Raw genomic sequence first — 27,809 nt, forward strand, 5'->3', positions numbered from 1 at the left:
AATCAGGAAATTGAACTTCCTGTCAACACACACAGACACACACACACACATACACACAGCGCAAACGCAGAAGTCAAAGAAAAATGCCTGGTTTACAGGAACAAATGATCGAGAGGACTTAAGCCATACAATTGTAAAGGTAACTTATTGAAATCAATAACGCGTGATATTGATATACTGTTTAAACATCTATCATTTGAAAAGTGCAAAGCGGTTTTTATATGTCAGAGCGGCTAAGATATGTCAGAGTTCGATTTTATATTGACAAGAGCCACAATGCAATGTGAGTAATGTGTCGCTTCCATGTTTTAGTGACTGGATATGTTTTAAAAACTATGATGAAACCTTTGTTTCATAAAGACTTTGTTAAAACTTGTGATAGATGAGTTATATTTTTAACTGAGTTTTGTTTATTTAAATGATCATTTTCTTAGTGAAAATAAACAGATTGTCAGTTTTATCAAAGCAAACAATGCAAGGTGTTTTAAAATCAAACATGGAAATGTGGATTATGTTTCATTCTAGAGTCTTATGTGTTCCTCTGCCTGATGTAACTACAGGAACATGATGAGCAGTTCTGTGACACATCATGGAAACCCCCACAAATCTTCATTCAAACATTATTTAGTGTCACAGTGGGAGTTGTACTCAATACAAAGTTTGCTGAAAGAAATTATACTTCATCATGACATCTTTATTATCTGTAAATGAGTTATGAAACAATCCCATAACAGTAACAGCCATGATGAGTGCTGTGTATTTGCTGTGTAAGTTGGATTTTCTAGGCTCTCTCTATTGTGACTCTGGCTCCTCCTCCTAATGTGTTAGAACACATTTTTTGTGTCTAATTTTTAAAATCTAATTTGTCCAATTAACTCGTCACAACTTTTATGCATTCATGTCTAATTACAGTTTTATGTTTCATTTTAATGGTCCAAAGACAATTTATTTTAATTTATTTTATAAAATTTATAAAAATACTTGTCTTCACTGAAATAAAAGCACATCAAACAAATGTTCAATGTAGTGCCAATAGATAATATAATACAGCATATGAGATGATCTGAGAGGAGCCAAAATGTTATTATTTTTAAATCAAATTAAATCAAAAACTCACTTATTCAGGCTTATATGCCGTGTTTTATAATTTAGATTTATTTTGTATCATTATTATTTATCTTATTATATTTAGTCAACAATTATATTATGTTGATTATATATCTAAACTCTTGAAAGTTTAACATGCATTAGTCTCTAAATTTAAATGTTTAAATTTAAATCCATCTTGAACATTCTGTTTTGTCAATCACCTAAAACGTATTTTCAGTTGCCTTTAATTTGTTTGAAAGGTGCTCTTTAAATTTCTTTTTATTAATATCTCCTGTAGTTGTTGCTTGTGTTGATGTCGTCATCAGGAGTAACCATGGATCTCAGTGAGGAGGAGTCGGCTCCTCTGGTGAACAGAGACCGAGGAGGCAGCCAGAAGTCCAGTACCAGCAGTGGCCCTAGTTTACAGGTGCAGCTCTACTTCTTCCCTGCCACAAAGGACGCAACAACAATACACATTTCCTGTGGCCAAATCTCTGCTGAACAAGTCTGCATCCAAGCAGGAAAAAAATGTGGTAAGGTTGAATCATGACTTTTACTTTGTAAAATAAACTGTGATTTCTGCTCATTCAATTTTGATCAATTTGGATTTGACTCTTGCTGGGTAGGAGGCCAGGCAACTCTCCTGCGCACACACACTGGTCTTTGATTGTTTTCTTTTACTTACTTACTTTTTACTTACTTTAAACATATTATTTTGCTGTGTTGAGATCCTGTTCGTGACGTCAATTTGTGATGGAGGTTTTCTGGAAGCTGGTGAAAGGAGAACCCAGGCAGCAGCTGATATCTTATGCAGAAGAGTTTAATGTAGACTTGATGCACTAAGGAGACCAGAAGGTGCAACAATATACAAACGTCAAACGAGTAACATGAGCAATGTCACTCCCAAGTCTGACGATGTCTCCCACTGCATCCCCATATATCTCCTTCACCCTGCATCACCCATTCCAACAGAACATCCATTAATGGCTAGAATTGCTGTCACTCTGTATGTTACATGTGGGTGTTCGCATCCTATTGGATAGTTAAGCCTAAAGCATGCATACGTAAATCACGTTGTGTCCTTATGACTTGCCACTAGTTTAATACGCAAAAGAGTTTGTCTGGGGCATCTGATTTATATATGAAAGTCCATGAGCATAGACACCACAGTGTACTGCTAGTTGGCCCTTTATCTATAACCTGACCTTGGGTATTGCTTGGAGATTAGGGGGTATGTATGCAATCAGACAGGCTCTATTCTCATAACAGTATTGTGCAGAGCCCATTACCCACACAAGGCCAGAGATGATATGCCTTAATGTCCTTCTCCAGGAATCCTACCGGTGTACCTGGGTCTTTTTGGGTTGGCGTCTTCTGACCTCTCATTTTGGTTTCCTCCATCGCACATGTTCAACACAGATGAAAAGCTACAGGTCCACTTCAGAGTCAGGTAGGACCAAAATTCCCTGAGGAATCATACATTCAATCATTTCCTTCAGAAAGTAGAAGACTACACATAAACAACAATCTTCATGAAGAAACATTAATCCATTAATAATGCAGTAACAATAAAGTGTTTTACAGGAAAGGTGGCATATACAGTACAGAGGTCAAAGCCAAAATCTCACAATTTATTTGCTTCTTGCTTTTACTCCTCTTACAAACTAAATCTACAGCAATAGAACTGGAAATGATGGCTTTTGAGACCAAAGTTTCAAACCAGTGTGCTGACGTACGCTCACAAAGTAATGGAGAAAAAGGGACTTTGTGAATTCTTAGTGTTAAAAGTTGTGTTCAAGATGATGAATAATGGATTTTTTTTTTTGTTTGCAGATTTTTCTTTGGAAACTGGTTTGGACAAGGAACAAAAACTTCTTACCGCTACAGTCTGAGCAGAGACAGAAACACTCCAGTGATCGACTGCTGTGTCATTGACTATCTCTTCGCTCAGGTACAGCAGAAAATATGTTATTAAAAAAATTATTTCATTAATTCACTGAAAGATATAATGTTATTTTTATATTCTATTTTATTTGAATGTTGTATGATACACTTGAATCATTAACAGTGCAAATTTCTATTTATGCTGAAAATGCTTAAGCTACTATGACGTATGTAGGTAAAGTATGGAAGCAGTTACACCTCTGACTTCCATACATTTTCACTTTCTTAAATTCAGCCTTGTAGCAATATGACATTTATCCACGAGATGGTTCCTGTTTTTTAATTTTGAATTATCTGATATAATGTTGGAGTGGTAAAAATATTCATTAAAATTTTACAACAAATGGACAGAACGTTATTGTTTTCAATCTGGGAAAATGTAGGACAAGAATAATTCAAATTAACATGTCTTAAACATTTTAAAGATTTCACATGAGAAGATTAAAAAAAAACATGATAGGATGTATTTTCAGATACACATCTCTGTAGGATGGTTTTGTCTCATCGAGGATGACGGCACACTTACTTTACCTGGCCCTGTCGTGGTCCACCTCATCGCTCCTTGGTGCTCACACTGGGCCTCATTCACAAACAGTGCGCACGCACTATTCTGTGCTTCAACCGTGCGTACGGTTTGACACATGAATCAGGGATTCGTGGATATGTTCTCACCTAAATTTGTTTGTACTCTGTAGAACTTCCTCAGACCGTGAATACGTATAAATAATGAAGGCCTGGCTGTCCTAGAAAATGTAAAAACACACCCTTTTAACAAAATGCCTAGTATATTAAAATTCCATTTATCTCACTAAAAATAGTTAATTTACTAATGCATTGACCAAATTTCTTAAATAACTATGAAATTTAAGGATACATGGGACGACTCTTTCCCCTGAAATGTGCTTCTTGAGATGGCATCCATTTTTAAAAGGCAGGACACGGAAGTTGGCAAGGCCACACCCACTCACATGTGATTTTAAAGCTACAGTCGTCCTCTATAAGGATGAACATGCACAGGATGAGAGATATGAGCAAAAACCTAATGTTCACTCCAATTGTGTGTACCAATTTTTTAAATTCATGCAGTATACGTATATATGCAGGATAAACATTATTGTTGTAAAAATGCAAACAGTGAATATTGCTGCAAAGTTTACAGCCAGAAACAATTGCATGCATTAAATACAGTGTCACTGATTTCTTTTGGCCCCCAGTTGCGAAATGACTTTATTGCTAGTGAGGCAGGAGTTTCACCTCCTCTGAGCACTCAGGAGGAATGTCTTGGCCTTGCAGTATTGGACCTATGGAGAATGGTTAAAGAGCGCCATCAGACTGTTAGAGAGCTCTGCAAAACAGTCAGGTATCTATATGTGCATAACATTTCATTTTTGGCCAACACATGAGCTGAATCCTTGTGTCATTTTCAATTCATACATATTTCAACAGTTTTTGAATGGAGTTGGCCTTTTGAGTTTGCAACCATGACGGCACATCTTCTACTCTAACTTTTCAGCTACAAGTCCTGCCTGCCAAAGTCACATCGCCATGACATCCAGAGACGAAACCGCCTGGATCGTTATCGAATCCGAAACACCCTCAAGCGTTTCTTAAAGAAGCTTGGAAACTCCTCTGTGGATGCGTGCAGTTTGAAAGTCAAGTACCTGATTGAATTGGCTGGCATCGAACCCTCTCTGTGGAGCGAAACCTTCAATGTAGGTTCTGATGCCCCACAGGCAAAGTCCGCTTTCAGTCTGGTGCGTGTGACTGGGGAAACTGGAATTCAAACCAGAGGAAGTTGTCATCCTAATAGATCCCTGGTAAGAACAAGATCAATCAGATGACCCATAGCTTCCACAAGTGATGACCTGGTTTGGTTATGCTGCTCTCTGTCTGTAATTGTCCTCAATGTATTGAAATAACTGCATTTTATAATGTTTTTCCTTGCACCTATTGCATCTGTTTTGCAGTTAAGTCGGGATTATTTAGCTCTAGGTCAGATGAGCAAGTACTTTGGCAACTGTGGAGCGTAAAAAACTCCCCAATTTGTTGGACATAAAATCTAGCAGAACCAGATTCAGTGTGGGCAGCCATCTGCCTCGACTGGTTGGAGTGAGCAGGGCAATACAAAATATAATAATAAGTGATATTTATAGCTGTAATGATCTTTTTTAATGACAGCAGCACCAATTCATATAATTACAATAGTTGTTGCTGAGTAGTGTCAGATCTGGATCCTTCAGCTCTTGCGTATTTCCTCTTTTTCAGGAATGGCAGACCTTCTGTGATTTCCAAGAAATCATAGACATCAGTATAAAGAGGTTGAGTCAGGAGCAGCTTCCCCAAGACAGTAGGATGGTGACAATAACCCGCAAAGATGATAGAAGCTTGGTAAAGGCCACATTCTACATTTCCCTGTTAATTGACAATGTTAATTTATGTGTAGTTTATTTATTTGTTGCAAAATATGCATTCACACCACAGGAAGTCAAGTTCCTGGGTCTAAAAGAAGCAGTTTCGTTTGTGTCACTTGTTGATGGCTACTTCAGGCTGACCACAGACTCGAGCCACTACTTCTGCCAGGACATTGCTCCCCCAAGTATTCTGGAGGGTATGAAAAACCATTGCCACGGCCCAATCACGTGAGTCATTGTGAGAAAGTCTGAATCCAATGCAAATGTTCACCAGCATCTGTTTTTAGATGTTTATTTTATATGTTGTTCGATCAGATCTGAGTTCGCAGTCAACAAATTGAAGAAATCAGGATTTAAAGGAGGTACATTCCTGGTCCGGCAGAGTCCGAAGACCTATGACAGCTTCTTCCTCACTGTGTGTGTTCAGGTAAAGGTGACATATATACATTTATAAAGACTGGTTACTAGTTTGCTCTGAAGAGTTTAGTCTTTACAGGTCTCTCTCTACGAGTTTATCTCTATGCAGATGATGCGCTAATATCACAATCGAAATAAATGGTAACATCTTCACCCAGTAAAGGTTGCGGGGCTGGGGCTTAAAAACAGTGACCCATACGTTGTTGTTTAGATGTTTGCAAAAGTAAATCCATCTCTCTATGTCACATTGTTCATGCAGCATTTATATTTCTACAGACCCCACTTGGACTCGACTATAAAGACTGTCTCATTATTAAGAATGAGCACTTCAGTCTTCCTGGTGTCCAGAAATCATTTTCGAGCTTGAGAGAGCTCACCAGTCATTACCAACACACCAAGCTGCTGCTGGCTGAAGATCCCGTCAAATTGAGTCGCTGCTGTCCACCAAGGCCCAAAGGTTTGATACCCAAATTAACTGATGAATACCAGGATATTACTGAACAAATGCTACAATACATTTAGCCTCAGTGTACCCTCAAGTTCGGCCTGTATCATTGATTACAAGGACAAAACACTTGATGACGCTAAGGTGCACAAATTAAGTTATGTCCCTAACATCCCAACATTATTTCTTATCCACTGTGCAAAATTTAAATAGGTCAAAGTGGGCAAAAGTCAAATCTACCTGTATTAAGAGAATTGTATTAACATGCAGTCCAGAATCAAGCTAAGCAATTTAAATAGTTTTTACACATCCGGTTATAGCCACCTCTTATATTCATGTTTTGAGAATATTAGTTGTGTTACTTTGGGAAAAAACAGCATTCTGATGCAGTTGTCTTATATGCAGCGTAAGTGTGTGCAGGTGTGCGATCGCTCTGATCTTCTACATTTCAAGTCATGTAACAGTTAGTCAGCTAACAAACCAACAGAGAGATGACAAAACAAACTTAAGGCTACATGTTTTAGTAACGTTGTTCTGAACCGCAAATAAGACATGAAAACTAAAATTACGATTCATGTAAATTTAAATCTACTACTACTGATATACTTAGTGTTTAAATGCATCTCACTTGCATAATATTATCTTCCTGATTACATTCAGACCTGGTATTAATATGTTTCCAGTGTCCTCCTTTAAATTCGGTTATGATTTAACGGCTCTCTGCATTTCACGTCCCACTCATTTCTACTGGTCCCAAACCACAAATAAAACGACAATATCAGAAGAAGAGAAAATGATGTTAACCAGCTGCAGCACTGTTTTCTTGCTGTTCAATGGGTCTTGTTTAGGACTGAGGAGAGGACGGCTTCATGTGTTTACAGGCTAATGGTTGCATTATAATATCTCCCTGTTATGGAAAAGTCACACATGATTGCGTAGTTCTGCCCAAGAAGTTGCTGTTAGAGGACTAACAACACAAACCACATCTATAATTGTGTTCAAAGTGGTCAAGATGCACTGGAGGTGGTTTGACTGATTGGACCATAATCCGTCCAGAATGTGTCTCGGGGTGGAGTTCCTGCTTGGATTGGAATATGTTCCTTCATATTTTCATCTTGTGTCGACTGACTGACAGTAAAAATGTATGTTGCTGTTTCAACAGAGCTCACAAATCTCATCATCATACGCAGCAGCAACTCTGTGGAAACTCAAGGCTCCCCGTCACCTGAGAGGAACAAATTCAGTCACATCCAGTTCCACATTATTAAATACGAAGACCTGAAATGTGTGAGTTTGCAGACACGACTCTAACGGTATCTGCCATTATGATTGTTACGAATACTGTCATTGTGCTCCTAAGACTAATGTAGTAAAACTAAAATGGAAGGTAGGTAGTTCTTTTACGATGGAGGGAACATAATTATGTTTTGTGTTTTCCTCTAAGGAGGTAAGCCTTGGACAGGGATCCTTCACACGAATTTTTAAAGGCCACAAAACCGACATTCGTGAGGGGGAGAAACACGTGACAGAAGTCCTACTGAAAGAGCTTGATGTTGAGCACAAGAATTGCTGGGAGGTTTGTTTAATAAGATTGAAACACAAAAAATGTGTCAGTTATTCTCATCAATTAACCCAATGTGTTCTTGCTCTTTCTTTCTCTTAGTCATTCTTTGAAGCTGCCAGCTTGATGAGTCAGATTTCACACAAACACCTCCTCCTCGTTTATGGCATCAGTGTTCATGGAGTAAAAAGTACGTCTTCATACCGTAGTGTCCTGACATGTAGTTTAATACATGAACCGACTTGTTTTGAAAGAAATGCAGTAGATAAACCAGTAGCTCCACTGCCAGTAGTGGACAAAGGTTGCAAATGTGTTGCCTGTGTGAACAACAGACAACACATTTACAAAATAACCTCAGCCAGTGAGTCCAGAGTGTATGGGGGTCGACAGTGAAGTATGTAAAGATCAACCAGTCGATCGCAATCGATGAGACTAACTCACAATTAGTCAAGCACGAGTATCAGCTGGACCTACATACTGCAACATGCCCCTGATTGCTACTGCTCAGACTCTTGCTCCAAATGCCCAAGATGGGGACATTAGTTTTTTGGATATTTTGGCTTAATTTATGGATAGTTGGAGAAAGCAGAGACTTCCATCTTAATATACAGTCTGTTCATTTATTAGTTACGTAATGTTTACATTTTGATTGATATGCAGTAAGTAGCACCTTTTCTCTTCGTAGATGAAAATTAGGTTGTGTTATACATCATTTACATGCTGTTTCTGTAACTTAACTGAATGAGAACATGAATTCATATTGAACAAAAGAACTATGTTACCTCATTTGACCCCAGTTCAGTCCCTGTCATATGGGTGAGTACTTCTGAGTCTGTGCTTGCTTTCGAAGTACAGCTGTTTAAACAAACCTCATTGTGCCTCGCAGACATCATGGTGCAGGAGTTTGTCAAGCACGGGGCCCTTGACCTTTACTTGAAGAGAGGGAGATCTGTGTCAGTGAGCTGGAAACTCGACGTAGCCAAACAGCTCGCATCTGCCCTCAACTTTCTGGTGAGAGACTTTCTGAGTAATGACTGCATCACGATCCACAGCAGGATTAACCTTTGTTCGCCTTAGGTATCAAATGCATTTCCACTGCCTAAGTCGGATATTGTAGAAATAGTTCACAGTCTGGAGTTTGGAGATGGAGGGGTGAAATGGACTCATGTGCAGGACGCTGCCTCTCTGCCCACTCCATACCGACCTGGACTGTACGTTACTGGCTGCTTTGCACAATATGTTTGGTTTTGGCCATAAGTTTATTTTATTCGTCACTTTTTTTGACTACTTGCACTACCTCCATAAAAAAACACTTGTACATATGTGCAGAATATGTTTGGTTTTGTTTTCAGGTACCATTTTTCTTCATGTAAGTTTTAGCCTGTGACACATATCTATCCATCTATCTATCACAATGAGCAGAGAGTAACATGTAAGTTTGCTGCAGGAAGAGAAAAACATTGTTCATGGAAACATCTGTGCTAAAAACCTGCTGCTGGCCAGAGAGGGTGACCCTTCACAGCACTCCTCCCCTTTCATCAAGCTGAGCGACCCGGGCATCAGTGTGGCCATGCTGGGCAAAGATGGTAAAAAAGTTTTATAATCTTAATGTTAACATGCCCAGTTAACTTTAACATGTAATACAGTGATTATGGTGAAGTTGTTTTCAAACACTAATCTTTCCAATACTAACTATGAGTAAGTATTCTTCACTCTTTTCATACTATGATAATCAATGCCTTTGCATTAATGCATTGCATGTTGATGTCTGTGTGTTCAGTTATCCTGGACAGGATCCCCTGGGTGGCCCCTGAGGTGCTGGAAAGCCCAGACAACCTGACGCTGGAGTGTGATAAGTGGAGCTTTGGTGCCACTGTGTGGGAAATCTTCAACAATGGGGCCGCTCCCCTACGAGGCTGGGACCTGGAACAGGTACATCCACAAACAAAATCTGGTAGCATGATGGATGTGCTGCACATGCAATACCCTGCTCGCGTTCATTTGTTTTGACCGGGGGCAGGAAGAGCAGGGCTAAAGGAACAAAATTAATTACGAGTTCACATTCATTCTCAAAGCATTCACATGCTTATCTTAGCTCAGTCCAATGTCAGAGTGTGAGACAAACAGGCCAAATAACAAACAAAATAATAATAATAATAATAATGAAGCAAATACAACAATTACAATGAAGTAAATAAGAATAAAGAGAAGAGAATAAACCTATTCCAGTCATTACTGTGTGACCGCTGTGTTTTCTGTAGAAGCGTCAGTTTTATGACGGGTTCCAGCAGCTGCCATCCTCCCAGTGGACAGAGCTGGCGGATCTGATCAGTCAGTGCATGTCGTACCAGGAGGCCTTCAGACCTTCCTGTCGCAGTATCATCCGTCAACTCAACAGTCTGATCACTTCAGGTAATGATGTGCATTAATACCTACCCAAAGTTCGCATTAGATACGGAACTAGAGACGAATCATTTCATCAGTGCTGATCCAATAGGAGGAAAAATAAAACATTAAAAAAAGTAAGAAGGCACAGTTGTCAACAATTTGGGGTTTTAAAAATCCATTCTACTACAAAATAAGCTTTATATAATATAACTGACTTCAAACTTCAACTTCAAAACAGGCCACTTATACACACCGATCAGCCACAACATTAACGGTTAAAACTGATCTAGAACACTCAGTAGAACACATGCTTATCCTCTCTCATATAGATACATTTTCATAGGCATGTTTTCTCCTAGTTCTGGTTTTATAGTCTGTTTTATTCATTTTGTAATATTTGACTTAATCTTTTATTATTGTTATTACCTGTGCCAAGGCCAAACAATTGCATGTATGTTGTTTAGTTTTTTTAGAAGAAATACAAAAGGAAAAAGGAAGTGGTCAGATAAATGATTTATTTGAGTTATATGGGTTCAGGAATTAGCACTCCACCAAGTTTGGGAGGAATCTGTTCTCTGGTTTTATGTAAACCTGCTTACAAATAAACCAACAACCAGACAGAGAGACATAAAGATTCAAGATTTACTGCAACAGCAACACAGTTGATTGAAAATTGTCCTGGCAAGCTCACTTGGACATAGACAAGAAAAAAAACTGATCATAAAAATCTGTAAAATCTGAGCCCTTAAAAAGAATAGAATAATAAATCCTAAAAACAATGTTAAAATAAATAAAAACATATGTTTTTTAAAAAGTGAAAATGAATTCCTGGATCTGACTCCCACACCATTAGTGACTGCTGACTAGTTCTTGTTTCATGGCAGATTATGTGATTTTGCGAGCCACTGAGCCTGTCACACAGAGCCCAGTGTGGAGAGCCCTCAGCCCTCAACACGACCAGACGCTGTTTGAGGAAAGACACCTACGCTACATTGCCCCTCTGGGAAAAGTAAGTATGAGACACCAGAGCAGCCACAGGACCATATCAGTTCTCTATGCAATGTTACATACTAAGATCATATGGTTCATACTTGGGTATGACAAACAAATGTGTGACTCAAAACTTTTCCAGGGGAACTTCGGCAGTGTTGAACTCTGTCGTTACGACCCGCTGGGTGACAACACGGGCGAGCTGGTCGCTGTGAAAAAGCTGCAGCCCAACAAACAATCGACCCAAGAGGACTTCCAGAAGGAAGTCAAAACCCTCAGCGTGTTGCACTGCGACTACATCGTCAAATACAGAGGAGTCTGCTACAGCATGGGTAATGAAAACAGGCACTGTAAACACACAACCCTTCTCAAAAAAAACAAACTAGATCAACAGCTTTTAGCTTTTCGTTGCTGAAAATATGCATACTGTAAAATCTCAGTCCATTTCAACCAATCTTTTATGACAAACTCATTGTAGTGACATACAGCTGTCAGGTTTTATATTTAGCAGCTTTGCAGAACCATGGTGGAGACCATAGACTCTCACTATCCAGAAGGGAAGCTAAAGTATCCTGGAGACGAGCGTAGCCATCTTGAATATTTGGAGCTGGAGTCTCCACAGTAGTGATCGGAGGATGGAGCCACTGTATCAAGGTCCTGTCAAAACACGCACTCGACCAGTCACGGCAGTTTGAGCTGAAAATCCCGATATTTCACCTCATTTTTATAATAGAAAATGAACTAACTAATACAAAACTTTCTGGTAAATAAACTTAAACAAACACCAGTGTGATAAGAACTACCTTTAGTGACAGAAAGCATTGTGAAGAAAATATTTAGATTCTTTATTTGGTCCATGTCTTCTCCACAAACATGGAGGAGACATGGATTAATGACTTGTACTGCAGTACACTTTTGGGGAGCTGTCATGTCATCCATCTTTAAATACAGTCTATGTTGGAGATTTATTCAGACTAATTTCAAATGATTCCCATGGTTTCCCTCCTATGGGAGCATATGAAAGCTTTAATGTTGATGTGACATGAAGACGGGAAACTCTTACTCATACAGTGGAAGATTTAGCTCAAACCGATGGAACAGCCTTGTCAGATCTTGCGCGTAATTATTTTATTGTTTAATGTTTGCACGTTCACAGGTCGCCTCAGTATGAGCTTGGTGATGGAGTACCTGCCTTACGGCAGCCTTATTGGCTACTTGGAGAGTAACCAACATAAAGTCAACACCAGGCGGATGCTCCTCTTTGCTTCGCAGATATGTAAGGTAAGAGCCAGAGATCTGGAGATCAGACTTTAGACTGTATATTAAGATCGAAGATATGACAGCTCCCCAAAAGTGACCCCTGTGTCTTGATCAACCCCTGGTGGCTGGCTGTAGTATAGATCATAAACCCATCATAGACTCGCTCAAAATGACATCGGTGCAAGATGGCAGCATTCATGTCTGGGGTGTTTTGTTTTGTAGGAGGAGACATGCTGCCCATCTTTATATACAGTCTATGGATCTGACCTTAACTCCTGCAAATGGTCGTCATTACTCAAGTTAAAAAACTTGGTTCGAGTCAAATGGGATTTTATTATTTGAGAAAAAAAAAACTAACCTTGTAACTAGACAGTGACTTGGAGTCTTTTCTTAAACATGTACATATCTACTGGGAGTAATTTTGCATTTGTCCAGAACAAAAACATTCCACAGGAATACAAACTTAAAGGTCATTCCTCTTGAAAGATTGTGACAAAAAATTATTACAGAGATACAAACCTGCTGGACTAATAGCTGCTCAATCTAGAGAAATGCAGGAGGAATTCTGCAGAAAAGGAAAATTGCTTTCTGAATCCCTGCATTATGTTGATAGGAACCTGAACCACCTCTCATGCATTAGTAATACAGTTAAAACTTTCAAAGCAAAAAAAAAAAAAAATTCATGCTGCTTATGTGTTGTCGTTCAATGCATAACTAGGACTCATCTTACTTATGGTTTCACAAATTCATTTTCACAGATAAAACAATGACAGGGACAAAAAGAGATATTTGTTTCATTTCCTTGTTTTGCTGTTTTTTTATTTTCCCAGGGAATGGAGTACCTGCAGACTCTACGTTATGTGCACAGAGACCTTGCAGCCAGAAATATCCTCGTAGCCAGTGAGACGCTGGTGAAAATCGCTGATTTTGGGCTGACCAAGATTATTCCTTTTGACAAGGAGTACTATCGTGTCACACAGCCTGGCGAGAGCCCCATCTTCTGGTAGACTTCTTTTTAAATCATGTTTGGGATCTTCTATGTTTTTTAATCAGAAGTGGTAAAGCAGAAATCTATAAAACTCAGCAGTGTTTTGACGCCTGCTTTGAAATATCTATCAGCAGCTCAGTGGAAAGGTTTGAGGAAGCCTGCTGTGTGTTTGAAGTGGAGACGAGACAACTTGGCTGGTAGTTTCCAGTCTTTGTGCTACGCTAAGCTAACTGACCGCTGACTGGGTTTTCTTATTTAACAGACAGATGTGAGAGAGCATCAACAAAAGGAATGAATGGATCTTTTTAAAAGAAGAAATGACTATAAATAATTACTTTGAAAACCAGCTGAGGCCTTTATGATAATCCTGTAGTTTAGCTTTCATATTTTTAAATTGAAGAATACATTGGGTCCAGGAATGTATAATGGTCTAATGCTGCTCATCTAATGCAGGTACGCCCCAGAGTCCATCAATGAGTCCAAATTCTCACACAAATCAGACGTCTGGAGTTTTGGAGTGGTTCTACACGAGCTTTTCTCCTACTGCAACATGAACTGCAACCCAAAAAGAGTAAGACATGTGGGCAATATTTCAACAGTTTAGTCAAACCACTACTCCTTACAATTTTTTACCTTTTTAAATATCTGTGCCATTGTTTCAGCTGTACATGCAGGAGATAGGACACAACGTGCAAGGTCCTTCCATTCCAATGCATGTGGCAAATATTCTAAAGAGTGACTGGAGGTTGCCTGCTCCTTCGCACTGCCCACCCAAGGTATGTTTACTCTGCTGTTATGGTTCATTAGGCGAAATACAGTCTTTTTTGGAGATTTATTATGCTCAGTATACTAAAATGAATTATGTACATTCAGATCAATATAATGATTTAGTTGTACATACTAAAAATTAGAATGTGGGTTGGCAGGCAGGTTCCAGTGGTCAGGATTATAGGGCAACAGGCTGTGGGAACAGGATGAAAGACCGATGACCTCTGGTGGGTGAGAAAAATATAGCAGGAGATAGAGTGGTCAATATAAACTGGGTTCAGACACGTTTTTTTTTTTACATAAATCAGTGATAAATATGCTGTGATAATAAATTTACTGTCCTTCAATGACACCACAGGGGAGATGATTGTAGAAATGACTAAAAATTTAAGCATCAGAATAAGGATCACGTGTGACACCTTTTTCAGTTTTCCATATTCCATAACAGGGTTTTGTACAGACAATCATTCCATGTTTCACGTTCAGCAAAGTATAATTTCAGATTCTTCTCGTTGTACCACCAGGTGCACAGTTTGATGAAGGAGTGCTGGGCGTACAACTTTGACGAGCGGCCATGTTTCTACAGCCTGGGAAACCAGATTGAAATGATCATGCAGGATGACAGAGAGAACCCGAAAGGCTGACAAGGAGCCATGCTCACTATGAAATGACAAAGTGTCCTTCACTGTTTGCCGTGGAAATTCTGTTCAACTATTGACTGGTGATCAGTGTTGGGACTCATAAATCTTCGATAGGCTACTTCCTTAACTCTCAGGTAAAGCTCTTTTTATGCAACATTTCCTGGTCCAATAAGAAACAAGTTGCTGAGGAAAGAGCATCATAAATTCCAAACTGTTGCATAGTAGGTTACAGAAACATAACCATTTTTATTGTGGGTTTCTTAGGTCTTTTGTTGAGATGCTGAGCAAGACAAAGGTTTGACCAGTCACTCCATTGCCTCTTGACAGACATATCAGCCAAGGACAAGTTACAACTTCTAATACTTACACAATACATACTTTCTAACAATTGAGTTTATAAATATATCCCCATATTGCCAGATGCAGATTTCTTCATCTGACTCAAAACTAATTTTGAACAATAGATATTTACCTGGAACTCTTTCTCACACTGGGATTATATCTAAATTATTGGCTGGTTTGTTGTGAAATCTGAATGTGGATATTTGAGTGAACGTTTATCAAAAGATAGTTTTTTGTTTGTCTGGGCTCTTTAAACTGATTCATTTCTGTAAAAAAGCTTCAGCTACACTAAAGTTGACCAGTAAGTCCATAACCATTTAGGATTAAAGTCTTATAACTTATTTTTCATGTTGTTGTAATACATTGTTTTAAAATAACAAACTATTGAAAATATTCAAACTTTCTGTATTGCTGATAGATTTGCTTATACAATATGTTATATTGTATGTAGTAAAAAATTCCCAAGAACTAATTTTACGCAATCATATTTTCAGATACACAAAGTAACTAGAATGGCACTCAGTGAAAAGCAGACACCCACAAAGGCCAACAGTCCCCTTAAATTCAATCAAACTGTACCAAATAGCACACATTCATAGACATCAGTTCCTCAAACATTCCTGATTTTTCATTACAATCCATTTATTTATTATCTGGCCAATCAGTGAAAATTAAATAAATAAATAAAATAAAAAACAACACTATCATTACTATAATGAAGTAAAAAATGACCACTGACCAGGCTCTGCCCACTGACCAGGCTCTGCCCTAATATTTAATGGGTTCTTCCCTGAACCATTCTGCATCCTTCATAATCCTGCTTTCAAACCAAACTGCAAACAAATGAACAGAGGTTAAAACATTATCTCCTTTTCAGAGGGAACCATTGTGTAACTGGTGTGAACAAGCTGTGCACAGCTGACCAATCACACAACTCAGTAACTTTTAATTCTTACCCAAGTGAAGAACATTTCAAGTTCTTTTAGCACTGTCTCTAAAGGCTGTAGTTTGTATATATTCATACATCGTATAGTTGGAGGGAAATAAAACCTTAAAGGGAATGTATGTTCATATTGGAAACGTCTTGCTGTGAATAGGCACATCCCCATTGTTGTGTAAATTTGTAACATGTCAATAGGAAGCATGGTAAAGCACTAGGACATTTTGTATGTGGCCGAAGCTGTATAACTAGACAGGTGGATGCAACCACCAGTAGGGGGCAGTAGGAACTTAATCTCTTGAGTGAAGAATGGGAGGCAGAGCACTTTGCTGCCAGGCTCCTCTCCAAGGAAATCAGTTCTCAATTGTGTTCAGGTCAGACTTAACAGTTCCTTCTTCTATGCTTATAATTAGGTTCGTCAATCAATGATAAAATCTCATCCATTAGTGATGCTGCTGTAGGCTAAGACTGCTGGGAGAATTCCCATCATGCATTGAGCACCCACCCCCTCATGTATTTTTTTATCACAGAGATATTTCGAAAATGCATCTTTTAACTATACTTTATTTTTTGACTATACTATGCGTCATTTCCTGACTTCATGATGTCAATTATCATATGATATCATATGATGGCAAGAAACTTTAGATTGTCTCTATTATTTGCTACGTTATCTTGGAAAATGTTTGTTTACCATATTTTTGTTGACCTTTGACCAATCAATTACAACAGTTTATTATCTAGAGATACCCTCTCAAAAAATTTTCCACCAAGTTTGGTGAAAATCTGTCCATACTACGCCGGGTAATAGTTCTATCAACCAGCTACAGCAACCGATTTATGTGAATTAAAATGTTGTCTCTTTACAATAAATGTGATCGTAAATTCTAGACAGTGTCACATCTGCCGGTGATGTACCAGTATGTTGAAAAAAATTCTACTTTTTGGGGGATTTTAGACAGAACATGTACATTGTGCACCACGGGCAGATAGCATAAGACTTTCAAAAATGTTAGTTTGTTCAAAATATTGAATTCATGATAATATTCATACACATTCATTTGTTTAGTATGTATATGACAATATAAATTGACATAAATTATGTAATTTAACCAGCAATCTTAACATTAACATTTTCTGTCACAATATTGCTCGAGGTACTTTTTCACAAAGATGGGTGCTGAAAACCCGACAAAATTAGCTTCTCTCCCATGGCTGCAGTGGCATTTCTATCAATCCATAAAATAAATGCTTGTCCATGCATTGAACACCGAGGAGGGGAGTCTGTACATGAAATGGAATTACAGACACAAAACAAAGCTGTGTGGAAATGAGGTGTGAACCTATTTTGATATCACTCAATGGGGGCACTACCAGTGCATGTCCTTGGTGCTAATTTGGCAATAAATCAATGAGTTTCTAATCATTCCAAACGTTTTATTTTCTTCAACTGACTTTACGGCCTTACCACAGGGGGAGGGACCTTTTTCTTATCAAAGGCCAGTCTATTTACATAATATCCTTCATGAGTCATAGTAAATTATAAAACACATATTTTGTACATGTTTTGGTGTCTCAGCCAAAACAATTGATGTTGTTATTTTTAATAATGTTGAACAATGTATTTTTCATTGATGTAAACTTTGTGGTTCACTATCAGTGATGTACCTAAATTTCACTTTGGCATAAAAATAAACTTACCTCTCTAAAGTAATGGCTGGAACTGCTTGTCTTTTGCGAGGCGTCTGATGTCAGATAACAGTGATGATGCTGCTAACATAAAGTTTTAGCCTGAAATTGTTCAAATAAGTCCTAACTTTTGGTGGTGACATGTTTTGCTAGCAGACCAAAGTTCTTGCTTAGTATTAATCTTGGCAGGAATCATGCAGAAAATGCCTAGTTTGGAAGGAAGTATACGAATTATAAAGTCTATTGTTGTCCCTATGTAAAATATGCTGTTGGTGTCTCAACCTTAACAGAATTAAACTAGCTGAGTTGATTGGTTGCTTGGCTCTGAAGCATGTAAACCCTGAGGCTTTACTTTTGGCAGATTAAGCTGCTTCTTTCTCTTGAGCACAAAGGGGTATAAACTGAAATTGCTGCTTGAATTTAATTTATTGTTGTTGCATTTTACATTTTTTGGACCAACAAATCAACTATATAGTACTTGGACATCAACAAACATCATGCAAACTGGCAGTTGAAATCTTTTGCTGTGAGGCAAGTAAGATTACTTCTGCAGGTGATGGAAGCAAGGTGTGAACATGTACATCACCACCAATAAATTCAACTTCTTACTACTAAAGTGATTTCTTTTTGCGTTCACACTTCAGATTAGGGTCATGTATTCTGTGCCACATAAGATAAATCTGAAAAGGTAGGAATCTATGCACCAATAAAATCTCTTTGTAAAAACAAGGATCGCTATCATCTAGTTGTTGGGAGGGAATGTACATTCCTAAACTCATCACGCCTATATGGGAAACAACACTAAGTCCTGCATACGACAGACACATCCCCATATAAGCATCATCGATAGGAATTAAGGTGACAAACTTGGACATTTTATGTATGACCATAGCTGTATAACCAGACAGGAGGAAGCCCCCACCACTACAGTAAGGGGGATATGCATTCATTTCCAGAACCTGAACTGGTACATAGTACTTGCTCTCTATCCTTCGGTCTAGCCTTGTGTCCTTTACCGAAAAACCAGTAAAGAGGTGCTTGCTTCCATCATTGTCCCTGAGGCTTTGGAGATACTCGACCATGTTGTCTGTGTTGGCAAAAACATCATCATCACCATTTAGCAAGAAACGAGCTTTCGGACAATTTCTTTCCATCCATTGTAGGAAGAGTACCTGCTTCAAGGTGAGGTTGTAGAACGTGTCTCTAAAGTCCCATTGAAGAATGTCATTGTATTCATTTTGTTCCAATTCAAGAAGCTTGTTCTGTCTTAGTTTTTCAAACCCAGAACCCGTCGTTCCTGAGAGGAAGATCCTCTGGATCCGAGCACCATTGTGCAACCTCTCTTTAGCCCAGGTTTTGCGCAGTACCTCTCGACGTTCATAGTTCACAGGGGAGCTTTTAATGACCAGGAGGAGAAAGATGTCTGCAGTGTTATCAGCTCCTCCGCATTTGTCAGGAATGTCCAATAGCATGGGAAAATGTCGACAGTGTCGATAGTAGAGAAAATCTTGAACAAGAACAGGATGAGAGCTGAAACCGTCAACTTTGGCAGCAGAAGTGTTTTGCTGGCATTTCGGCCAGGAGTATGCATAGGAGTTGTTTGTGGTGGATTTTCTTACATCACTGCCCTCTTCTGTCACCTTTTTGTCAAGGCGGATGGTTACTTGATAGTTAAAGTCTTTACAGAGTTGAAGGAACAAGAGACCAAGAGATACCGCCAGCAATAATGTTCTTACTCTGATGTTTGTCATCCTTGAAACTCTGCAATGACAAAACAAAAGGTTTCTTATTAAAATATCTCAGTCAACTCTGTTTACGTAATGTAAAAAAAGTATGTAATTAACAAATAAAGGTCATAATAAAGGTTTCTTTCTGACAAGAGTCAGTGCTGTATTGCTTTTCCAAGCCAGCTTTCAAATTTTGCTTTTGAAGCCATGTTTATTTACACACCCAGCAGTTACAGAGCAAATCTATCATTCATTTTGAGTCATCCAATATTCACGCTGTCTTTTAGCTCTGCTTTTGGTCTCAAGCGACTTCTGAGGAAAATATCTCCCCTATGTTAACTCGCACATCAACATTGTCTGTGTGACATTTAGCTTTGAGTACTAAGAATTTAGTGTTCAACTGAATACTTAGTACTCCAAACAGGAGACAGCAGGAGGAGCTCTACAGGTGAGGTGGTTTGCAAAATTAAATGCTGTACTTTTACATGGGGTGGGGGTTTCAACAAGTCAAATGTTGTCATGTCTCCTTGCTATAATTGGTTGAATAAATTATTTCAGACACCAAGTCATTACAACAAACTCTGATACTAGTTTAATGACAAAGTGGAAATTCGGGAAACTCTCAACATGATTTTACATTTTTACACAATTACCCTATAATGATGGAAATGAGCTGCCAAGACCTGACACTAACCCAACCTTGTTACCGAGCATGAAGAAAACAAGCAGCAAAACCCACAACTAACTGATGCCATGAAACCTAAAAATCTACCATAACCAAGTAAGTCAGTCAGTCAGTAAGCTGGGAGCAGCTCAAGTGTATTTACATTATGATATTACTGAAAACAACTAAATTTTACGGTTTGTTTTTTATTCATCCTCTCTGTTGTCTTAACATTACATAAGATGTTTCTCATTTAATGTTGAGGCCTACAATGAGCATTTGACTTTATTGATTTCATGTCGAACATCGTATGTACAAAATATTGTAAGCCATGATGGGATCTGATTTGTTGTCACCACATGTTAAAATACAGAATTTGCTAAACAGCTCATGTCTGCTCTCTCATGTGCGATCCACTCCTTTTCTCACATCCTTACTGCCCAACAATTAATACAAAATAAATTGAAAGAAAAGCATTTCAACTTTCATTGGATGCTTGTAAATCTGACACTTAAGGAACTTAAGATAAATTGCCAGCAAGCTTAATTCCGTTTTTTTCTAATAAATGTATGACTTTTACACCTGAGTGTAAACACCTGAGTTTTATTCCTTATAAATGTCTCAGTCTCAACCTCATTTACACGGAATTTAAAGAAAATTATTTCAACTTGAATGACCTGAGTTGATAGCTTAGCCAGTGACTCATTGTTAGCAGTAGCGGTTCATAATAACGCATTCCGCCGCATTCACGCATTTTAACAATGTAGTGAAACATCCACAGGCATTGATTGCACAGAACCGTGTGTACGACACATTGAAAAAAGTGCTAATATACAGCTTTAAACACTGTTGATATACAGAGGGGCCATCTTGGATTTCGAAGTCGGGGGTGGTGAAGTTCCTCCGAACCTTCAAATCAAAATTCCGTGACTTCAGTAGCTAGCTTGAGAAGCCCCCTCATTGCGCCGAGCTAGCTGGCGTCATGATGTTTGTCAGTGTTTAACGCGGTGAGGTGATAAAAGTCTCTGAACTACAACAGACGTCTGACAGTGACATTCTCTGCTTACCTGTCTCACGCTGCGGCCTCAGCTGTCTGTCTCTCTGTCTCTCTGCGTCCTCAGCTGTCTGTCTCTCTGTCTCTCTGCGGCCTCAGCTGTCTGTCTCTCTGTCTCTCTGCGGCCTCAGCTGTCTGTCTCTCTGTCTCTCTGCGGCCTCAGCTGTCTGTCTCTCTGTCTCTCTGCGGCCTCAGCTGTCTGTCTCTCTGTCTCTCTGTCTCTGTCCGTCCAGTTTGTTGCATGGAGCGACCACCGTGACGTCACCCGCCGGTTTTCGAACTACGAGTCTGGCGGTTGCGACGTAACGAGAGGGAGGGGCTTGAAACGTGACGACACTACGCGCATCCACCTGCAGCCTGACGCCCCGCCCTCCTGACTGCTGCGTCAAGTAGCTCGTCAGCATCGATCGTTTGTGCATGGCCGCTAGAGGCCAGTCACAGTGCGCGTGTTTACTGTGAGTCGATGTCATGACGACACAGTGAACGCCACAACAGAGTATTGGGGGCTACTCACAGGGGAGGTTTCGAGAATTAAGTCGTAATACAACAACGATAAAGTCCGGGTGTAACGAGGATAAAGTTGTAATATTTCAAGGATAAAGTTTGGGTGTTATGACAATAAAATCAATATATTCCCAAAATTAAATCGTTAATTTACAGGAATTAAGTCGGCATGTTACGATAATGACGTTGTATTTTTACCAGAATAAAATTGGGATATTACAAGAATAAGTCGTAATGTAGTGAGGAAAGAAGTTGTATTACGAAAAAAAAGTGATAATATGCTCGAGCTGTTTCGTTGAAGAACCAGCAGATTATCTGATGGAAATTAGCTCCTCTAAGTTTATGTTACACCACAGTACACATGTATTGATTTATGTGTTTTCTTCTCTTTAATGAATTAAATTACTTTTAATTTTTGCAAGGATTTACAATTTCTCATTTAACTTTTGAAACAACGAACAAACATTTATTCTAACAGTACATAAACACACCGCTGCCATCACTGTTTTAATACAATGACATTTTTACAAATGTTTGACAATGAAACAAATGAAAAACCAACAATCAAAACCCCTGTTTAATAGTAACCATTGTGGCAGCTTTATTCCTGAACCCTGAGTTATATTTCTCTTGTATTTACAACTATATTTAACATTTGTTTGACATAATTTGGTCGAGGCAAAGTGTTGCAAGTAGAACATATTGTTCAAACATAAATACACAGGATGTTCTACAAAAATAAAGAAAACTGTACATATATGAGCTTAAGCTGAAAATTAAATAACATCACAACATATGTTTTAAAAACCCTGAGCAATTATTTTTCAATATTTTTCAAGACTTTTTGGAGTACTGCAGTAGTAAAAGGTATTGTTCAAAAGATTGGAGTAAAGGTTTACAAAAAAGATTTCATGAAGTACAAATGGTATAACTGAAATTACCACCTTATGTTTGTTATGCAGAATTTCTTCTTCCTCCCGGCCACTGTGTGGCACTATGCTAGGGTTATGGTCCCCTGATTGCTGGGTGGCGCCGGTCTGCTGTTTATAACCACCACACCACGCCGCTTCCTAGAATTGCGGACCAACACCAAGCCCCAGTCAAAACAAAATCCCACAGACACACTAACCAAACTGACAAAAATTATATATAACACACAAAACACACACCCAGATGCAATCATCATTAGAGACCCACCCACAGATACAATGGTAAAATATGGGATCTTCAACAAATTCTGTGTCAGAAACCACTTTCTATCATATATGTGATTATACTGCATCTACAAAAAAATAAAACAATGACAACAATTATTAAAAAGGCCATCCACACTCATTCCAGTGCCGTACTGTAGGTCTATATTTGTTTTGCTGATTAGGCCTGTCCTGCATCTTCTCTACTCTTTACATTCATTGTGGGACGACCTACAAACATAATGGGCATAACTTCCTCCATAAGAATTTTAAAGTCACCTGACTGGCTGTGCTTGTTATGCTATGGATAACTGCTATCAGGGGTGTAGTTAAGCTTTTCAATTTATGTTTGAATGGTTTTCACAAGTTTTCCAATGAATCTCAACTCATTATTGTCCCATTCTTTGGGTTCTGCCACTTTACAGCTTGAAGAAAGAACCCTAATGTCAAATGACAAAACTTGTAAGATTAATTTCATAACATTATTGTAACCATGTGTGTAAAACTCTCTTTAAATTGCTCAGTAGGGGACAGCACATGTTTCCAACATGTGCTAGAACCAGGTGAAAATTGTGCCATATATCAAGTTTGTTCAATAAATCACTGTGTAGGCTGTCTGTCACATTGAGGTCAAGTTTGTTAAATAATCTTAAAATTGGCCAGTAGGGGGCACCACACACTTTTGTTTGGAGGCAAATTAAAAATTCTTCTTGAGAGTAGGTGCTGGATGCAAAGTGTTAAATTACGTATAAGTTAAAAATGAACCAACTTCAGTTCGCAAAGGCAACGTTGTTTCAGCGTTACACTATATTTTGGACAATAATTCTTGTGTTTCATACAAATATAACGTTTACATTGCAAATAAAAGTACTCTGTCTGGTTTAGGTGAAACCTCTACCAGTGACATAAGAAGTTGTTTCATAGACCTGCCATCAAATGATCACAGGGTATTGTCACCACCAGTGAGATTAATGCTACTAAAATGATTTCTTTGACGGTTCACATATTAGATTGGGGTCATTTACTCTTTGCCACATAAGATAGATGCCTGCTGGAAGGAATCTGTGCACCAGTAACATCTCTTTATAAAAGCAGGGATCAAATTCATCTAGTTTTTTAGAGGGAATGTACATTCCTGAGGTCCACACACCCATATGGGAAACAGGACTAAGTCCTGCTTTGGCCAAACACATTGCTATGTAAACATCATCCATAGGAAAAAAAGGGATGGACTGGGACATATTGTATATGACCATAGCTGTATAGCCAGACAGGAGGATGCCCCCACCACCACAAAAAGGGGGATAAGAGTCTGACTCCTGTACTTGTACTGGGACATAGTACTTGCTCTCTGGGTCTCTAATGGGCCCCGAGTTCTGGACCAAATTTCCAGTAAAGAGGTGCTTGCTTCCATCATTGTCCCTGAGGCCTTGGAGATACTCAACCATGTTGTCTGTGTGAGCAAAAACATCATCATCACCATTTAGCAAGAAGCGAGCTTGGGGACAATTTCTTTCCATCCATTCTAGGAAGAGTACCTGCTTCAAGGTGAGGTTGCAGTGCGTGTCTCTAAAGTCCCATTGAAGAATGTCATTGTGTTCATTTTGTTCCATTTCAAGAAGTTTGTTCTGTCTTAGTTTTTCAAACCCAGAACCCGTCACTCCTGAGAGGAAGATCCTCTTGATCTGCACACCATTGTGCAACCTCTCTTTAGCCCAGGTTTTGCGCAGTACCTCTCGACGTTCATAGTTATCAGGGGGGCTTTTAATGACCAGGAGGAGGAAGACTTCTGCAGAATTTTCAGCTCCATCACATTTGTCAGGAGTGTCCAGTATCATGGGAAAATGTCGACAGTGTTTATTGTAGAGAAAGTCTTGTATATGTTGAGGAAAAGAGCTGAAGTCTTCGACATTTCCAGCAGACATGTTTGTTTGGCATTTCGGCCAGGAGTATACATAGGAGTTGTTTGAGGGGGACTTTCTTATTTTAGTGCCCTCCTCTCTTACATGTATGGGGCTGCAGATGGGGCTTTTGTCAGTAAACTCTTTAAAGAGATGGAAGACCAACAGACCAACAGCTGCTGCCAGCAAGAATGTCGTGATGCTGATTTTCCTCATCTTTAAAACTCTGCAGAGAAAAAAAAAAAATTTAATCAACACATCTCAGTCAGACATCAAATAATTCAAATGACTGATTAGAAATGAATTGCTTAGGTATGATAAAGATATCAGACATGCACCTTCTGTCACACTACTTCAATAGTATATGAAGACTATTGAAGTAGTGTGACAGACAAGATGTTGAGCCTGTCAGAAGCCTTAATATCAAATGTGGTAATTGATGTATATTACACACAGAACCACACACATGCATACTCTTACCTTAACTATCGCACATTAATTGCTAAACTCAGTGGCGGTTGGTCAATAGAGGGCACTAGGGCGCACAAATCTAACATTAACTATGATAAATGATTCAAGTATTTATGTGTTTAAATTTCACAATAACGTGTGTTGTATAACATAAATCAAGTGGAAATGTGTGGGATATGAGTGTTCGAGCTCACAGTCAGTTCAGGGGTGCTGGAAAAGTCGCAAATTAAGCAGAGACAGGTAGCCAATAAGGGGCTGTTGCTGGGTAAGATACACGTACGGCAAAGTAAATTTGGCCAATCAACATTGTCAAAAATAATGCCCAAAGGGCGATTCTGATAGCGCCCCAAGCCCAGTCCCTCAGTGTCATGGTGGAGGAAATCAGACGGTACTTGTGACAATGACGGCCACAGGTACGCACAAAACAGCATCGCATCCACCAAATTTGATACAATCTGTTCTCCAACCTCCATTCCAGAAGAGAACTTTGGTTGAAAAACTGTGAATTAATGACATTGGATCAGTTTAACCTGATATTAAAATCAGCCAACAAGCCAGCGACAAAGGTAAAACGTACACCCGAGGGTTTTTCCGTCACTGGTACAGCAGAAAGGCTTGGCTTGCAGCATGTATAGAGTATGAGTCAGAAGATATCCAGCAGTTTATGACACATCTTTTTATTTTGTCTAAATAGTGTTTGTTAATAGCACTGTATATGTTTCAGGAAGGTGTACTCAGTAAACACTGGTAACCAGACTCAGTCTGTAGTCTAATGATGCATACTCTACTTACTATCTGAGCACAAGGGCAACAACTATTCATAATTTACATTATTTATCAATCGGCTGATTATTATTATTTTTGTATATATTATTTTGTTTTAGTTTTTTTAATTTGTTTGTGCCGTATGCAGTATACTGTTAGCTATCTGTTTTTGTGTCAAAATGACTGACATGTTTATTATTGTTTATTGATTAAATAATTACCTTCTATTTCACAAAGAACTGGTATCCTGCAGTTTGTGTTAAATTGTAGCGGGATGGTTACAGAAAACTGAGTATGGCACGGCACAGCCCCACCAAGAATATTTTTCGCCAGCCACCACTGCTCTTACCTTAATCATCGCACAGTAATTGCTAAACTTAAGTCAAACTTCTTTGAAAACGTCTTCCAGCAGACCTTTGGAAAAATGAGGATCATTTCCTCACTTTGACAAAATGTCTTTACTCTGTAAGGTCTTTACTCAAAATGGTCCTCAAGTGTCACAAAGAAACAAACACAGCTTATTTATGAGTCCCAGAACCTGAGGGAAAAGTCACAGCACACACTGACTCCGCTGCGCTCTCTCTCTCTCTCTCAGCTGAACTTCTCTGACCACAGTTTAAATGTTGATTTGTTTAAAATGACACAATATTAACTCTGATCCTCACATAATGATCGATACGTTCTTCATTAGTTAAATCTTTCTTCAGAGCAGTGAGCGCATTCATCATCCGTCCAGCTACGCTTTCATCCTCCTGCTCTATCTCCCCCTCTCTCTGTCACACACACACAGACACACACACACACACACACACACACACACACACACACACACACACACACACACACACACACAGTGTTATAGGACAAGTGAAACTCAGACTGTGTCAAAACAAGATCATTTTTAAACAGTCAATGTATGGCGGTGCGCTCGGTAAAAACTGTAAAACCTAACTTCTTTACTGTCCAAACGTATGAATAGAGCCAAAATAAACACTTAGTGCAGCTGTGCATGTGCCTTCTTCCTGCACCCGTAGCCATGTGTAATCGTTTCAATAAAACCATGGAATGGAATTGAATGTGAATGTTGGAATGGAAATAATGCTTTTCTTTTTTTTTCAGTGTCTGCGTAGACCAATTAATGTATGGGGTTTATCGCAAGTCATAACATCATCAATAATGTGGAGCCCTATAAACAATCTTACAAAATATTCCATGACATAAAAATGACCTTATTTCATCATTTCTGCCTGTTTAACTTAAATGTGGAAATTAGAAAACATTTTGAAATATGAAATCAAAATAAGTAGGCTTACATTCAGTCGGTGGAAAAGCTGGCCGGCAGGCAAGAAGAAAACCTGAAGATACAAAAACCTCCAAAAAATTCAAATAGAAACTTGATAAACTGGAGAACAAAAAGGAACTAAACCAGAGTGGAACAGAGCTGTGAAGTCCTGAGAATCTGAACTTAACCAGATCTGACAAAGCACAGATGAACACAGAGATCAGACATCTCAAACACTGTGGGGTGGGGCAAAGAATCCCAACAGCAGGAGACGATGATGACAGGAGGTTGAGCAAGAATACATAATAAACAGGTTTGTTCAAGAGCCCTGTGGTGTTAAATCTGCTCTTGGAATTTACAAAACTGTTAACGCAC

General features: G+C 38.8%; 2 protein-coding genes and 1 pseudogene across 4 annotated transcripts; 1 reads left to right on the forward strand and 2 right to left on the reverse strand.

Annotated features, from left to right (window-relative positions):
- Positions 1-17,894, forward strand: jak3 (Janus kinase 3 (a protein tyrosine kinase, leukocyte)). 2 transcript variants are annotated; one of them, XM_020098301.2, is made up of 24 exons: positions 1-139; positions 1,416-1,622; positions 2,422-2,539; positions 2,923-3,040; positions 4,248-4,393; positions 4,547-4,850; positions 5,299-5,421; positions 5,515-5,672; positions 5,760-5,871; positions 6,138-6,318; positions 7,469-7,593; positions 7,751-7,882; positions 7,970-8,057; positions 8,754-8,878; positions 9,315-9,453; positions 9,648-9,799; positions 10,129-10,279; positions 11,140-11,264; positions 11,388-11,577; positions 12,402-12,526; positions 13,336-13,508; positions 13,947-14,064; positions 14,156-14,269; positions 14,786-17,894. In XM_020098301.2, exons 2-24 carry the CDS (start codon positions 1,424-1,426, stop codon positions 14,903-14,905), a joined length of 3,336 nt encoding a protein of 1,111 aa, XP_019953860.2. In that variant the 5' UTR covers positions 1-139; positions 1,416-1,423; the 3' UTR covers positions 14,906-17,894. The 2 variants fall into 2 exon arrangements, with proteins under 2 accessions (XP_019953860.2, XP_019953859.2); XM_020098300.2 differs by having other exon boundaries at positions 11-139; positions 1,388-1,622.
- Positions 17,895-18,280: 386 nt separating this feature from the next.
- LOC109636516 (N-acetyllactosaminide beta-1,3-N-acetylglucosaminyltransferase 3 pseudogene) lies at positions 18,281-21,550 on the reverse strand (annotated as a pseudogene).
- A 2,254-nt stretch (positions 21,551-23,804) lies between these two features.
- LOC138407175 (N-acetyllactosaminide beta-1,3-N-acetylglucosaminyltransferase 3-like) lies at positions 23,805-27,606 on the reverse strand. 2 transcript variants are annotated; one of them, XM_069521817.1, is made up of 2 exons: positions 27,466-27,606; positions 23,805-25,142 (listed from the first exon to the last, which is right to left on the reverse strand). In XM_069521817.1, the coding sequence occupies exon 2, from the start codon at positions 25,130-25,132 to the stop codon at positions 23,993-23,995; it is 1,140 nt and encodes a 379-aa protein (XP_069377918.1). In that variant the 5' UTR covers positions 25,133-25,142; positions 27,466-27,606; the 3' UTR covers positions 23,805-23,992. The 2 variants fall into 2 exon arrangements, with proteins under 2 accessions (XP_069377918.1, XP_069377917.1); XM_069521816.1 differs by lacking the exon at positions 27,466-27,606 and adding an exon at positions 26,818-26,952.
- Between the last annotated feature and the right edge of the window lie 203 nt (positions 27,607-27,809).

The sequence above is a fragment of the Paralichthys olivaceus genome, chromosome 3, assembly GCF_024713975.1.
Source record: "Paralichthys olivaceus isolate ysfri-2021 chromosome 3, ASM2471397v2, whole genome shotgun sequence".
In the NCBI taxonomy this organism is placed as follows: domain Eukaryota; kingdom Metazoa; phylum Chordata; class Actinopteri; order Pleuronectiformes; family Paralichthyidae; genus Paralichthys; species Paralichthys olivaceus.

Coding starts and splice junctions, on each gene's coding strand:
- jak3 (XM_020098300.2), top strand. CDS start 1,403: ATGTCGTCATCAGGAGTAACCATGGATCTCAGTGAGGAGGAGTCGGCT. Junction 11,265..11,387: donor ACATTGCCCCTCTGGGAAAA/GTAAGTATGAGA, acceptor AAACTTTTCCAG/GGGAACTTCGGCAGTGTTGA. Junction 13,509..13,946: donor GGCGAGAGCCCCATCTTCTG/GTAGACTTCTTT, acceptor CATCTAATGCAG/GTACGCCCCAGAGTCCATCA.
- LOC138407175 (XM_069521816.1), bottom strand. CDS start 26,840: ATGAAGAACGTATCGATCATTAT. Junction 25,143..26,817: donor AAGAACGTATCGATCATTAT/GTGAGGATCAGA, acceptor TTTTCTCTGCAG/AGTTTTAAAGATGAGGAAAA.